At 43.2% G+C, this 14,803-nt stretch overlaps 1 protein-coding gene across 1 annotated transcript in view; it reads left to right on the top strand.

The window, feature by feature from the left end:
* LOC137366333 (leukemia inhibitory factor receptor-like) overlaps positions 1 to 14,803 on the top strand; it is a gene marked incomplete at its 5' end in the record, with an annotated part of 87,355 nt that overhangs the window by 57,456 nt on the left and 15,096 nt on the right. Inside the window, 5 exons of the mRNA XM_068028230.1 lie at positions 3,778 to 3,879; positions 5,314 to 5,496; positions 11,061 to 11,216; positions 11,879 to 11,972; positions 13,733 to 13,808. Of these exons, the coding sequence (XP_067884331.1) occupies positions 3,778 to 3,879; positions 5,314 to 5,496; positions 11,061 to 11,216; positions 11,879 to 11,972; positions 13,733 to 13,808 (611 nt within the window). The remainder of the gene's footprint in view (positions 1 to 3,777; positions 3,880 to 5,313; positions 5,497 to 11,060; positions 11,217 to 11,878; positions 11,973 to 13,732; positions 13,809 to 14,803) is intronic.

The raw sequence follows: 14,803 nt of genomic DNA, 5'->3' as shown, positions 1-14,803 counted from the left end.
AGGCTGACTGGTCTCTAATTCCCTGTTTTTTTCTCTACCTCCCTTTTTAAATAATGGGGTTACATTAGCTACCTTCCAATCTGTAGGAACTGTTCCAGAGTCTATAGAATCTTGGAAGATGACCACCAATGCTTCCACTATTTCTAGGGCCACTTCCTTAAGTACTCTGGGATGTAGATTATCAGGCCCTGGGGATTTATCGGCCTTCAATCCCATCAATTTCCCCAAAATCATTTCTCTACTCATACTGATTTCCTTCTGTTCCTCTCTTTCACTAAACCCTGTGTTCCCCAACATTTCTGGTGTGATATTTGTGTCCTCCTGTGTGAAGACAGAACCAAAGTATAATAAATTCCCCTGTTTCTGACTGTCAGGGACCTACATTTGTCTTCACCAATCTTTTTCTCTTAATATACCTAAAGAAACTTTAACTTTTAGGACTGAGATGAGGAGGGATTTCTTCACCCAGAGAGTGGAGAACCTGTAGAATTCTCTACCACAGAAAGCAGTTGAGGCCAAATCATTAAATATATTCAAGGAAGAGTTAGATATAGTTCTTAGGGCTAAAGAGATCAAGGGATGCGGGGAGAAAGCAGGAACAGGGTACTGAGTTTGGATGATCAGCCATGATCGTATTGAATGGCGGTGCAGGCTCGAAGGGCTGAATGGCCTACTCCTCCTATTTTTCTATGTTTCTGAGATGAACAACTGCAGAGGTTTATTGCCCCCACTGTTGTGTTTCGAGGTGCTTCTTGACATCAGTCCTAAACTTCCCTTTTCTCAGTTTGAACCCGTGGCCTGTATTTATTATTTAACTTGAAGAGGTATTTGCATTAACTCTTTCTATGCCACACAGCACCCGATCTACTTCTGCAAGATTCCCTCTCATTCGCCACTTTTCGCAGTTGAAGAGCCCCAGGTTTTTCTATCCCTTTGTCATAACTCGATCCTTCTTAATTGGGGTCAGCCCCATGTGACATTTCCATCTACCACATCCAGGGCCTGGATGTTTTACATGGTCCTTTGTGATCAAACTGAAGTGGTAGCACTGCTGCAGCAGGACGGCCTAAGGTTGTTGTTTTACAGATTGGGCAGTTCAGCTCAGCATTCTGATTGCTTTGTCCATTGTTGTTTTTCAGTGCTTGGACATGCCAGATTTGAACCTAACACCACTCCCAGATCTCTTTGTTTCTCCTCAGCTAGTTTGATATCATTCACTAATTTAAGCTCCCTCTACACTGTCCCCATGAAACACTCCCAGGACAGGTAAAGCATGGGGTTAGATACAGAGTAAAGCCTCCCTACACTGTCCCATCAAACACTCCCAGGAAGTACAGTACGGGGTTAGATACAGAGTAAAGTTCCATCTACACTGTCCCATGAAACACTCCCAGGGCAGGTACAGCACGGGTTAGATACAGAGTACAGTTACATACGAATTAGGAGCAGGAGTAGGCTACTCGGCCCTTCGAGCCTGCTCTGCCATTCAATAAGTTCATGGCTGAACTGATTACTCCACATTTGCACCTAACTCCGATAACCTTCCACCCCCTTGCTTATCAAGAATCTAGCTACCTCTGCCTTAAAAATATTCAAAGACTCTGCTTCCACTGCCTTTTGAGGAAGAGAATTCCAAAGACTCGAGATCCCCTGAAAGAATTTCTCCTCATCTCAGTCTTAAATGGGCGACCCTTATTTTTAAACAGTGACCTCTAGTTCTAGGTTCTCCCACAAAGGGAAACATCCTTTCCACATCCACCCTGTCAAGACCCCTCAGGATCTTAAATGTTTCAATCAAGTGGCCTCTTACTCTTCTAAATTGCAGTGGATACAATCTTTCCTCGTAAGATAGCCTGCCTATTCTAGGTATTAGTCTAGTAAACCTTCTCTGTACTGCCTCCAACGCATTTACATCCTTCCTTAAATAAGGAGACCAGAACTGTACGCAGTACTCCAGATCTGGTTTCACCAGTGCCCTGTATAGCTGAAGCATAACCACCCTACTTTTGTATTCAATTCCCCTCGTGATAAGTGATAACATTCTATTAACTTTCCTAATTACGTGCTGTACCTGCATAGTAACCTTTTGCAATTCATGCACTAGGCCACCCAGATCCCTCTGCATCTCAGAGCTCTGAAATCTCTCGCCATTTAGATGATATGCTTTTTTATTCCTGCTAAAGTGGACAATTACCCACGTTCCCACATTATACTCCATTTGCCAGGTCTTTGCCCACTCACTTAACCTATCTATTTCCCTTTGTTGTCCCCTTATGTCATCTTCACAAGTTACTTTCCTACCTATCTTTGTGACATCAGCAAGTTTAGCAACCATACCTTTGGTCCCTCCATCCAAATCATTTATTTAGATTGTAAAAAGATGAAGCCCCAGCACAGATCTCTGTGGCACACCACTTGTTACCTTTTGCCAACCCGAAAACGACCCATTTATGCCTACTTTCTGTTTCCTGTTAGCTAACCAATCTTTTGTCCATGCCAATATGTTACCCTCGACACCATGAGCTTTCATTTTCTACAATAACCTTTAATGTGGCATCTTATCAAATGCCTTCTGGAAATCTAAGTACAATACGTCCACCGGTTCCCCTTTATCCACAGCACATGCAACTCCATCAAAGAATTCCAATAGATTGGTTAAACGTGATTTCCCTTTCACAAAACCATGTTGACTCTGCCTGATGCCTTGAATTTTTCTAAATGCCCTGCTATACCATCTTTAATAATACATTCTCACATTTTCTCTGTGACAGAGGTTAAGCTAACTGGCCTGTAGTTTCCTGCTTTCTGTCTCTCTCCCTTTTTGAATAACCCTTTTGGGTTACATTGGCTAATTGCCAATCTAATGGAACCTTCCCCGAATCAAGGGAATTTTGGAAAATTAAAGCTAACACAAGAACTATCTCACTAGCTGTTTCTTTTAACACCCGAGGATGAAATCCATCAGGCTGCAGGGACTTGTCAGCCCACAGCTCCAACAATTTGTTCAGTACCACTTCCCTGGTGATTGTAATTTTCTTAAGTTTCTCCCTCCCTTCCATTTCCTGATTTACAGCTATTTCTGGGATGTTACTTGTATCCTCAATAGTGAAGACCGATGCAAATTCATCTGCCATCTCCTTATTATCCATTATTAATTCCCCAGACTCGCTTTCTTTAAGACCAACACTCACTTTGTTAATTCTTTTCTTTTTTAAATATCTTTAGCAGCTCTTACAATTTGTATTTATATTTCTAGCATGCTTTCTCTCGTACTGTAACTTTACCTTCCTTGTCAATCTTTTAGTCACTCTTTGCTGTTTTTTAATATCCTGTCCAATCTTCTGACATGCCTCCCATCTTTGCGCAATTATAGGCTTTTTCTTTAAATTCTGTCTACACTGTCCCATCACACATTCCCAGGACAGGTTAGACACAGAGTAAAGCACCCTCTACACTGCACCATTAAACACTCCCAGGACAAAAAAACGGATTAGATACAGAGTAAAGCTCCCTCTACACTGTCCCATCAATGTGCCTCAGATGCACACCCTTTCTATAACACAGCAACAGTTTTTCCATTTTCTACAGCAGTTACCCTTCAGCCCCTCTGAGTTAAGTAGTTGATATAGGCAGAGTCTTATCTGCTAAGTGCCCATGTCACATTGACCTGGACTGAAACCGTTCCAAACCACATTCAGGAAGCTGCATTACAATCGGGTATAACTTTTTTAATGTGATTTGTGCAGTTTTGATAGTGAGCTGCAATATTTTTCATAGATACCTTTGAAGCCGGAGTCCGGTACAACCTTGAGGTGTATGAGTGCAGGGATAATGGCGACTACTTACTGAAGAGGATGGTCGGGTACACACTTGAACTGGGTAAGGACGGCAACTACAAGAGCCTAAGTGAAGTGATAACTGAGTGTGTAGCAATATCTGCTTGGTGTCAAAGGCAATGCCACTAATCCCTGACCATCAAAAATAAACCTACCTCATTCATCCAACTTTAGTGGAGATACTTTTTTTTTCAGTGTCTCTTGATCTTTGCTCCCTTGTGAACATTCTTACCCGGTTCTGCCTTTCAATGCATTTGTGACATGTTGCAAAGTTTCGTCAGATTGCCTACTGGACTTGGCTGTTCATGTTTCATTTAGTGTTGAAAGGCACAGGATACTGTCAGTCAATGTAATGGATGGTGGCAAATAAATTATTGCCAAATTATATTAAAAATGAAAACCCTGAGCAGTAAAACTAACCCACATGATGAGTGATAAATGTCTGGTGAAGCTTGAAAAAATGTCTTATATTCACAATACTTTATAATTATTTGTTTTTAATTCCATCATTAGCTAATTAGTGAAGATAGTTCAGTATTTTTTATCGGCTTTAGCATTAACTTCACAAGCTTATCAAAGATAAACTCTTTCTCCTGGCAGGGGGGTTGATAACCTGAAGACACAGATTTAAGATAATTGGCGAGAAAGAAAGGGGAGATGAGGAGAATCTTTTTTACGCACCAAATTATGATGATCTGGCTTGCGCTGCCTGATCGGGTGGTGGAAGCAGATGCAATAGTGACTTACAAAAATGAATTGGATAAATACTCAGAAAGGAAAGATTTACAGGGCTATGGGGAAACAGCAGAGTAGTGGGACTAATTGGAAAGCTTTGGAGAGTTTGCACTGACACAATGTGCCGAATGGCCTCCTGTGTCATATCATTGTATGATTGTATGCTGACAGGACCCTCACCTGTGTGGAACAATGAGTTTCCATTTCAGGAGCCAGACTTCTGTGTAGACAAGAAAGAAAGCAAGGCTTGCATTTATATAGCACCTTTCATGACCTTATCACATCCAAAGATGCATCACAGCCAATTGAAGTATTGAAGTACAGTCACTGTTGTAGAAACCGTTGCTGCCAATTTACACACAGGAATTTTCAACAAACTGCAATATGACAGTGAGAAGTTCATCTGTTTTAGTGGAAGGTGAGTGGCATTGGCCGTCACTTGGGAGAAAACTGGGCACGTGCTTCCTTGATTTATGTTGAGGCCCATCAGAGAAAGGGGGATAAAATAGTACAGGAAATAGAAATGTAACCAAATACCCCCAATAAACAAGCTTTTAAAAAGGATCATAACTCTGAAATGATGGCTTAGCTTTTGAAGCGACACAATGGGAAGTCCTGGTCCTACCATTACTAGCATTTTATGGTTGTTTTGAGAAGTGTATGCTGAGAGGTGTACAGTAGGTTAAATCTCCTACAGTCTTAATTGAAGCTCTAATACAATCACTTTGATTATACTCCTCAGCCCCATCTGAGGCTCCAAAACTGGATATCAAGGAAACCACCGGAGATTTGGTGCAGATTGAATGGAACGACATCCCTGTGGGCAAACGGCAAGGATTCATTGAGGGGTTCAAAGTTTATTACAGTAAACTATACAATGATTCAGCAGCCTTCAAGCCCATGGACGCACGTGGACAGAATCCAAGTAAATACGCAATGGTTGATCTTTTGAAATGTGTTCCTCCCGGCTTCCCATCTCATAAATTAGGCTTTCCAGTCCTTGGAAATGCCTAATGTTTAAACAGAGCAACAGGCCACAAGAGGAGACCATCAGCCCCTTAAGCCTGCGTTGCCATGGCTGATCGACCTCAACTCACTTTTCTCCCTAATGATACTCCCAGCAAACACTTTATGTGATAAAAGCAAAATACTGCGGATGCTGGAAATCTGAAACAAAAACAAGAAATGCTGGAATCACTCAGCAGGTCTGGCAGCATCTGTGGAAAGAGAAGCAGAGTTAACGTTTCGGGTCAGTGACCCTTCTTCGGAACACTTTATGTGGGTGTGGGGGGGTGGTGGTGGGGAAGAGTTTCTTTTTATACTTTCATGGCATGTGGGCATCATAGGTAAGCATTTGTTGCCCCATCCCTAATTGCCCTTGACAACTGAGTGGTTTGCTAGGCCATTTCAGTGAGCAGTTAAGGGTCAATCACATTGCTGTGTCTGGAGTCACATGGAGGCCAAACCAGGTAAGGACAGCAGATTTCCTTCCTTCCCTAAAGGGCATTAGTGAACTAGACGGGTTTTTATGACAATCAGTTCATGGCACCATTACTGAGACTAGGTTTCAGTTTCTTATTAAATAATTGATTTTATTTATAAATTGAATTAAATTCCACCAGCTGCCATGGTGGGATTTGAACCCATGTCCGCTGGGCCTCTAGATTACTGGCTCACTACACCACCATCTCCCTCAGATTTCAGATTTTCACTACTCTTCAGGTGAAGAAGTGCTCCTGAACAGTCTAGGTCTAATTTTAAGTTTGTGTTCTAGACTCCTTCAGCAAAGGAAATAGTTTCCCCATATCTACCCTATTGAATCCATTTATCATTTTAGACACCTCATCGAGATCACCCTTCAACTGTCGAAACTCAGTGAAATACAAACCAGGTTTTTGGAACTCTCCTCATAATTTAACTCTATAAACCATGGTATTCTTCTGCTGAGTTTGCATAGACAGTGCAGACTGACAACAAGCCATAAAGGGATTGGGCAGCCTTGATCTTTTGTTCAAGGTCCTCTGGCAATGCCTAAAATTTGAGGACAAAAATGTGCCTTATGCAGTTTTCTGTTGATCAGGCCAATGAGGGCTGGGTTTCTCAGGCCAGTTCAAAGTTGCTGCCATTTTGCAAGGTGGAGCCCCTTTGTAATGTACAGGGCTCCTCTCATTGAGGCTTGGTAGTATATTGGTTATAGGACTGGGCCAAATCCCAGCGATCATGAGCTCAAATTCCACCACAAGTTGTGAAATTGAAATCAGTAGATTTGTTGACTTGGAACTAGAGAAAATGGCCACACAAGCTGCTCGATCTTCGTTTAACATCCACCAGGTTTAGCAGTGCCCTTCAGGAGAAAGGAACTGGCCACGCCCTACCTGGTCTGGCTTACATATGACTGTGTGGTTGTCCCCTGTGATTGGGAGGACTGGCCAATAAATGCACTGCCTGAAAGAAATCAAATGCTTGAAACTGTAAAGTATCAAGGCTTTTTAAAAAATTTTGCAGAGTTTATTTAGGATAGGTTCAATGGGGGAAAAAAGTATTCTTCCCTACATAGTCCTTCCCCTTAAGAGTTCTTGTGTTGCTTGGTGTTTGGTCTTCTCCAGTCCTGCTGTGTGCCGGATGCAAGTGTCATTGTGGAATGAAACTACCATTGATATTTTGGATCCTGTGGGGAAGTACAGGAGCCCCTGTTCAGCATCTCCTGGCAATGCAATGTGTGGCTGGTAACTCAGTGAAGCAAGAAATGTGGGAAAGGGGAAATTTATCACTCCTGCTGCATTCAGTCCTACAGTTTCTTTTTGCTTTGGAAATCTGGTGCTCCCAGCACAAATCTTGGCAATTCAACCTGTAAGTCCCAGGTAACTTGATCCTATTTGCCCTGTATTTTTTATTTGTTGGTTTGTCCGAATTGATTTTTGTGGGCCTGGAGGTTTGGAAAGGGCTGCTACAGCTGCGATTAGCTGGGTGTTGCACCTTGGACTGTTTACCCTGTATGGTTCAGTGCTAATATAAGAATTTAAGGAATAGAAACAGGAGCAGACCATATGGCCCGTCGAGCCTGCTCCGCCATTCAATACGAGCATGGCTGATCTTGGGCTTCAACTCGACTTTCCCACCTGCTCCCAATATCTTCTAGAGACCAAAAATCTATCTCAGCCTTAAATCTGTTCAGTGATGGTGCATGCACAACCCTCTGGGGTAGAGAATTCCAAAGATTCACTGTCCTTTGAATGAAGAAATTTCTACTCATCTCAGTCCTAAATGATCGGCCCCATATACTGAAATTGTGCCCCCTTCTTCTAGATTCCCCAGCCAGGGGAATCAATGTCTCATTATCGTTTCAGCCTGTTCCTGCCCCACTGAACTTATTTCTTCCTATCTTGACTCTATCTTTTCTCCACTGGTCCAATCTCTTCCCATCTACATCCGTGACTCTTCTTACGCCCTACGTCATTTTGACAATTTCCAGTTTCCTGGCCCCGACCGCCTCCTTTTCACTATGGACGTCCAGTCTCTCTACACCTCCATCCCCCACCAGGACTGTTTGAAGGCTGTCCGCTTCTTCCTTGAACAGAGGCCCAACCAGTCCCCATCCACCAACACCCTCCTCTGACTGGCTGAACTTGTTCTCACATTGAACAACTTCTCCTTCAACTCCACTCACTTCCTTCAAGTAAAAAGTGTTGCTGTTGGTACCCGCATGGGTCCTAGTTATGCCTGTCTTTTTGTGGGATATGTCGGACATTCCTTGTTCCAGTCCTACTCTTGACCCCTCCCCGAACTCTTTTTCGGGTACGTTGATGACCGTATCGGTGCCGTTTCCTGCTCCCACCCGGAACTGGAAAACTTCATCAACTTTGCTTCCAATTTCCACCCTTCTCTCACCTTTACGTAGTCCATCTCTGACACTTCCCTTCCTCGACTTCTCTGTCTCTATCTCTGGGGATAGGCTGTCTACTAAAATTCATTATAAGCCCACCGACTCCCACAGCTGCCTCGACTATTCTTCACACCCTGCCTCCTGTAAGGACTCCCTTCCATTCTCCCAGTTTCTCCGTCTCCGACGCATCTGCTCTGATGATGCAACCTTCCATAACGGCGCTTCTGATATTTTTTCCTTTTTCCTTAACTGACGATTTCCCCCCCACTGTGGTTGACAGGGCCTTCAACCGTGTTAGGCCCATTTCCCGCACTTCTGTCCTCACGCCTTCCTCTCCCTCCCTCCCAGTACCACGACAGGGTTTCCCTTGTCCCCACTTTCCATCCTACCAGCCTCCACTTTACTTTCATTTTTAGTTATTTTTTCTTCCTTTTTTTTTTTGCATTCCTTTTTACATTTTTTACAATCTTTTTTTGCATTTATTTCATTTCATCTTAGTTTGTTCAGTTTGCTTACCCACTGTTTCTTTCAGGTTGTTTTTCTTCAGGTTTGCACTTGCTGATGTTCAATATTCAGTATATTCACACCTAATCTGTACTAATGCTTTGTCTTTCAACACACCATTAACATATTGTTTGCCTTTGCTCCGTGACCTTTTGGTCAGCTATGTGGCCTGGTCCAATCTGCACCTTCTCCTTTGTTATCTCTTGCCCAACCCCCACCTCACTTGTTTATAATCTGTGACTTTTCTAATATTTGTCAGTTCCGAAGAAGGGTCACTGACCCGAAACGTTAACTCTGCTTCTCTTTCCACAGATGCTGCCAGACCTGCTGAGTGAATCCAGCATTTCTTGTTTTTGTTCCACAAACAGAGGATCATCCTCTGCCATTTCCACCACGTTCAGCGTGATGCCACCACAAAACTCCCCTCCCCTGTCAGCATTCTGAAGGGATTGTTCCCTCCGCGACACCCTGGTCCACTCCTCCATTACCCCGACACCTTGGCCCCTTCCCACGGCACTTGCCATGCAATCACAGGAGGTGTAATACTTGCCGTTTTATCTCCTCTCACTTCACTATCCAAGGCCCCAAACACTCCTTTCAGGTGATGCACCGATTTACTTGTACTTCTTTCAATTTAGTGTACTGTATTCGCTGCTCACAATGTGGTTTCCTCCACATTGGGGAGACCAAATGCAGACTGGGTGACCACTTTGCGGAATACCTCCGCTCGGTCCGAAAGTATGACCCTGAGCTTCCGGTTGCTTGCCATTTCAACATTCCCCTCTGCTCTCATGCCAACATTTCTGTCTTTGGCCTGTTCCAGTGAACATCAACGCAAGCTTGAGGAGCAGCACCTGATCTTTCGATTAGGCACACTATAGCCTTGCAGACTGAACATTGAGTTCAATAACTTCAGAGCATGACGGACCTTTTTTAAATATTTTGTTTTTTAACCATGTGCCTGCTTTTCATGTAGTCAGATCTGCTCATTATTCTGCTATTAACAGTCTTTTTGGACTAATGCTTTGTCTTTCACCACAAGCGTTAACACATTCTTTGCCTTTGTTATTTAATCTCTCCTGCCCTATCAAACACCTTCCCCTTTGTTCTCTCCCCCACCCTCCACCCCTTCACTTGCTTAAATCCGAATTATTTTCTAATCTTTGGCAGTTCTGATGAAAGGTCACAGACCTGAAACATTAACTTTGCTTCTGTCTCTACAGATGTTGCCAGACCTGCTGAGTATTTCCAACACTTTTTTTTGTTTCAGATTTCCAGCATCTGCAGTATTTTGCTTTTCTCTCAGTATCGACCCTGTCAGGCTCCTTCATAACCTTGACTGTTCCAATGAGATCACCTCTCATTCTTCTGAACTCGAGAATATAGACCCAATTCACTCAGCCTCTCATCATTGGACACCCCCCTCAGCCCAGGGACCAATCTCGTGAACACCTCCTTACCATCTCCAAGGGAAGTATATCCTTCCTTAAATATGGAGACCACAGTTGCACACAGTATTCCAAGTGTGGTCTCACCAAAGCCCAGTACAATTGTAGCAAGGCTTCTTTAATCTTGTACTCCAATCCCCTTGCAACAAAGGCCTAACCTGGCAGTGTCTTTACTCCCTCGGTTGTCAAGAAAGTGGAAAGGCGAAGAATGAACTTAATATCGGTAAGCAGACAAGATTGAATGGAGATTCGATGCAGGTGTTCAAAATCACAAAGTTTTGATGGAATGGATAGGGGAAAAATGTTCTAGTTGCAGAAGCATCAGTAACCAAATGACACAAATTTAAGGTGATTGGCCAAAGAACTAGTGGGTGGGAGCGGTGATGAGAGATTTTTTTTATGCAGCGAGTAATGTTGTAATCTGGAATGCGCGACCTGGAAAGTGCTGGAAGCAGATTTAGTGGTAACTTTCAGAAGGAAATTGGATAAATACTGGAAGAAGAGAAATTTGCAGAGCTATGGAGAAAGCCAGGGAGAGTGTGAGTAATTGGATAGCTCTTTCAAAGAGCTGACACAATGGGCTGAATGGCCTCCTTCTGTGCTGTGTTATGATCTGAGAGTGTTTTTGATTTTCTTCTTTCTCCATTGTCTTAGCCAATCCATTGCCAAAGATCATAAACAGTTCAGACACACGGACATTCAAAATCATGGGCCTTGAACCCGGAACGACGTACATTGTGGCACTGAGCGCCTACACAAGAGGAGGGGATAGTCCCAGCAGAGCAGTCACAGTGACTACACCAAACAGCTGTAAGTCCTTCCATGAAGAACAGACACTGAGGCCCTATTGGGCCATATTATGGGATCTGAAGTTTTCTCAGATGTGATGTGGTCTGTGCTCATTTTCTGGGATATCTGGCATTGTATGTTTATGGAATATTGTTTTGAGACTCGAGGGTTTGAAGAGAAATAGTTCCACTCTAACATTCCAATTCCCTCCAACCAACGCACTCAGTTAACAAACAAAATGACCAGGGTCACTGAAAGGAAAGAAAGATTTGCAGTTTTATCGCATTTCAGAAACCCGCTTTCAAATTTCATTGCAATTTGCCTAAATAAAATTCACTGGCTGTTAAGTGCTCAGCGTTATCCTGAGGATATGATATATAGGTGTTATATAATACTATTACTTTAATTGAAGATTTGTGCTAGTGATTTTGTAAATGTTATTTTGCTATTCAGTCTTTAGTCAGGATAGGCTGAGCAGAGGTAGCATTAAGTAGGTGGGCCGTTCAGGTTATTTTATATACTATTCTCACAGCCCGTCAGTCTCACTGTAAGATGTGTATCATGAACTTCCTCTCGCTGATCCCACCTGTTAATCTCCACATTAAGACAGAGTTCCTTTCCCTCAAGTTCTTATAGTGATTGATATATTAGTTTTCTGATGTTTGTTTTTCTCCCCCAATCAGCCATTGCACTGATTCTTGGGATTACTTTACCACTGGTGGGAGTTATAACACTGGGAGTCATGCTCAGCATCTTCTGTTACCAAAAACAAGAATGGTAAGTTCCCTTTCAACGGTCAACCTTTTTAAACAGTGAAGTGGCAATTGCATTTTAATTAAACGCTCTCCCTGCCTTCCTGCAATAAAATCTAAGACTCGTCGCATCATCTTTATCTCTGCTCACATTCGTTCCCAGGGGCTCCCCGAACTCCTGCTGTCGTTCAGTTTTCCCTTCTCTAAGCTTGGTGGCACCTCACCCATGCCTGATTTACCGTATCTGTTCTCTTTTCCATCCTTGCTGGAGCCCCTGGCTGAGGTTTCTCTCAATAGACTTGTACCTGGGCCAGTATTAATGCCCTAGCTGCTGTCGTGGCTGAGTTACTATCACTGGTACCTGAGCCAGGATTGTGTCCTGGCTGAAATCAGACTGAGAATGGGACGGGGCCCTGTTATGGTGTTGGGGTACACTCCTAATGAAATGAGCCAGTGATTTTTACAATATATTTAAAAGTCTGTGAAGACACTGGACTGGGGCTGTGTTGCATCCAGCAATAGGAGAGTGGAGGGTGTGATTCCCAGTACTCTGGTCTGTTCCTTTGATAAAGTCCGCCACAGGAGGTTGGTTAGCAAAATGAAAGCACATGGGATAGGGGGTAATATACTGGCATGGATGAAGGATTGGTTAACAGGCAAAAACAGAGCAGAAATAAATAGGTCATTTTCGTGTTGGCAGGCTCTGACTAGTGGGGTACCGCAGGGATCAGTGCTTGGCCCCAGCTGTTCACAATGCAGATCAATGATTTGGATGTGGGGACCAAATGTAATATTTCCAAGTTTGGGGATGACACAAAACTAGTTGGGAACGTGTGTTGTGAGGAAGATGCAATGCGGCTTTAAGGGGACTTGGACGGACTTAGCGAGTGGGCAAGAAAGTGGCAGATGGAATATAATGTGGAAAAATGTGAGGTTATCCACTTTGGTAAACGGAACAGATGTGCGGAGTATTTCTTAAATGGTAAGAGATTAGAAAGTGTGGATGTACAAAGGGACCTGGGTGTCCTGGTCAATAAGTCACTGAAAGCTAACATGCAGGTGCAGCAAGCAATTAGGAAGGCTAATATGTTAGCCTTTATCGCAAGAGGATTTGAGTACAGGAGTAGTGAAGTCTTGCATCAATTGTATAGAACCTTAGTTAGACCGCACCTGGGGTCCTGTGTGCAGTTTTGGTCCCCTTACCATAGGAAGGCTATTATTGCCATAGAGGGAGTGCAACGAAGGTTCACCAGACTTGTTCCCGGGATGGTGGGACTGTCCTGTGAAGAGAGATTGGGGAAACTGGGCCTGTATTCTCTAGAGTTTCAAAGAATGAGAGGTGATCTCATTGAAACCTACAAAATACTTAAAGGGATAGACAGGGTAGATGCAGGTAAGATGTTTACTCTGGTTGGGGTGTCTGGAACCAGGGGAAGCCACTAAGGACTGAGATAAGGAGAAATTTCTTTACTCGGAGGGTTGTGAATCTTTGGAATTCTCTCTCCCAGAGGGCTGTGGAAGCTCAGTCATTGAGTATGTTTAAAGCAGAGATTGACAGATTTCTAAATACCAATGACATAAAGGGATATGAGGATAGTGTGGGGAAAAAGGCATTGAAGTGGATGATCAGCCATGATCATATTGAATGGCAGGGCAGGCTGGATGGGCTGAATCGCTTACTCCTGCTCTTATGATCCTGATCCGGCTGGGAGCAGCGAATACTGGGGAGTAATGGCAGTAAGAGCACTGAGATACTGACTCTGTCCTCCTTCCCATCTTTTCTAGGATCAAAGAGACATTTTATCCTGATATTCCTGATCCAACTAACAGCAAAGTTCTTCAGGATGGAAACTTCCTTCAGGTATGTTCCAGCTAAACACTGGGTAAGGGGAACATTTTGTATGTATTTGTGTAAATATAGTCATGTTTATATCTGTAAATATGTGTGAATATGGAGGGGGTGTATGAGCATGTGTATACGTGTTATATGTGGGTACATACAGGGTGTTTATAAAGTCCTTGTGTAACTTTAAACTTCAGTAACTTTGGAGAAATTGATAGGAGCAAACTGTAAATTAACATACATACAAACTAGGAGCAGAAGTAGGTCATTCGGCCCCTCGAGCCTGCTCTGCCATTCATTAAGATCATGGCTGATCTATTTGTGTCTCGAATTCCATACTCCCATCTAACCCCGATAACCTTAGATTCTTGTTAGGCAAGGGAATCAATCTACCTCCACCTTAAAAATGTTCAATGACCCCGCCTCCACCACCTTCTGAGGCAGAGTGTTCCAAAGCCACACAAGCCTCAGACAAAAAATTTCTCCTCGTCTCTGTCCTAAGAGGGTGACCCCTAATTTCAAACCTGTGGCCCCTCGTTCTGGACTCACCCACAAAAGGAAACATCCTTTCCACATAATCCACCTTGTCAAGACTGTTCAGGATCTTATATACTTCAATCAAGTCTCATCTAATTCTTCTAAAGTCCAGTGAAAACAAGCCCAGTATGCCCAACCTTTCCTCATAAGACAACCCGCTTATTCCAGGTATGAATCTAGAAAACCTGCTCTGAACCGCCTCCAATGCACTCACTTCCTTCCTTAAATAAAACTGCACACAGTGTTCGAGATGTGGTCTCACCAATGCCCTTTATAACTGAAGCATCGCATCCTTACTTCTATTTTCAATTCCTCTCGTAATAAGGGAGAGCGTTTCATTAGCCTTCTCTATGACTTTCTGTACCTGTATACTAACCTTTTGTGACTCATGCACTAGAACACCTCCCTCTGCACCTTGGAATTCTGTAGTCGTTCTCCGTTAACGTAATACTCTGCTTTTTTAATTCTTCCTTCAC

This window comes from Heterodontus francisci, unplaced genomic scaffold, assembly GCF_036365525.1.
Source record: "Heterodontus francisci isolate sHetFra1 unplaced genomic scaffold, sHetFra1.hap1 HAP1_SCAFFOLD_1057, whole genome shotgun sequence".
NCBI lineage: Eukaryota > Metazoa > Chordata > Chondrichthyes > Heterodontiformes > Heterodontidae > Heterodontus > Heterodontus francisci.
This window is presented reverse-complemented; position numbering and strand designations above follow the sequence as displayed.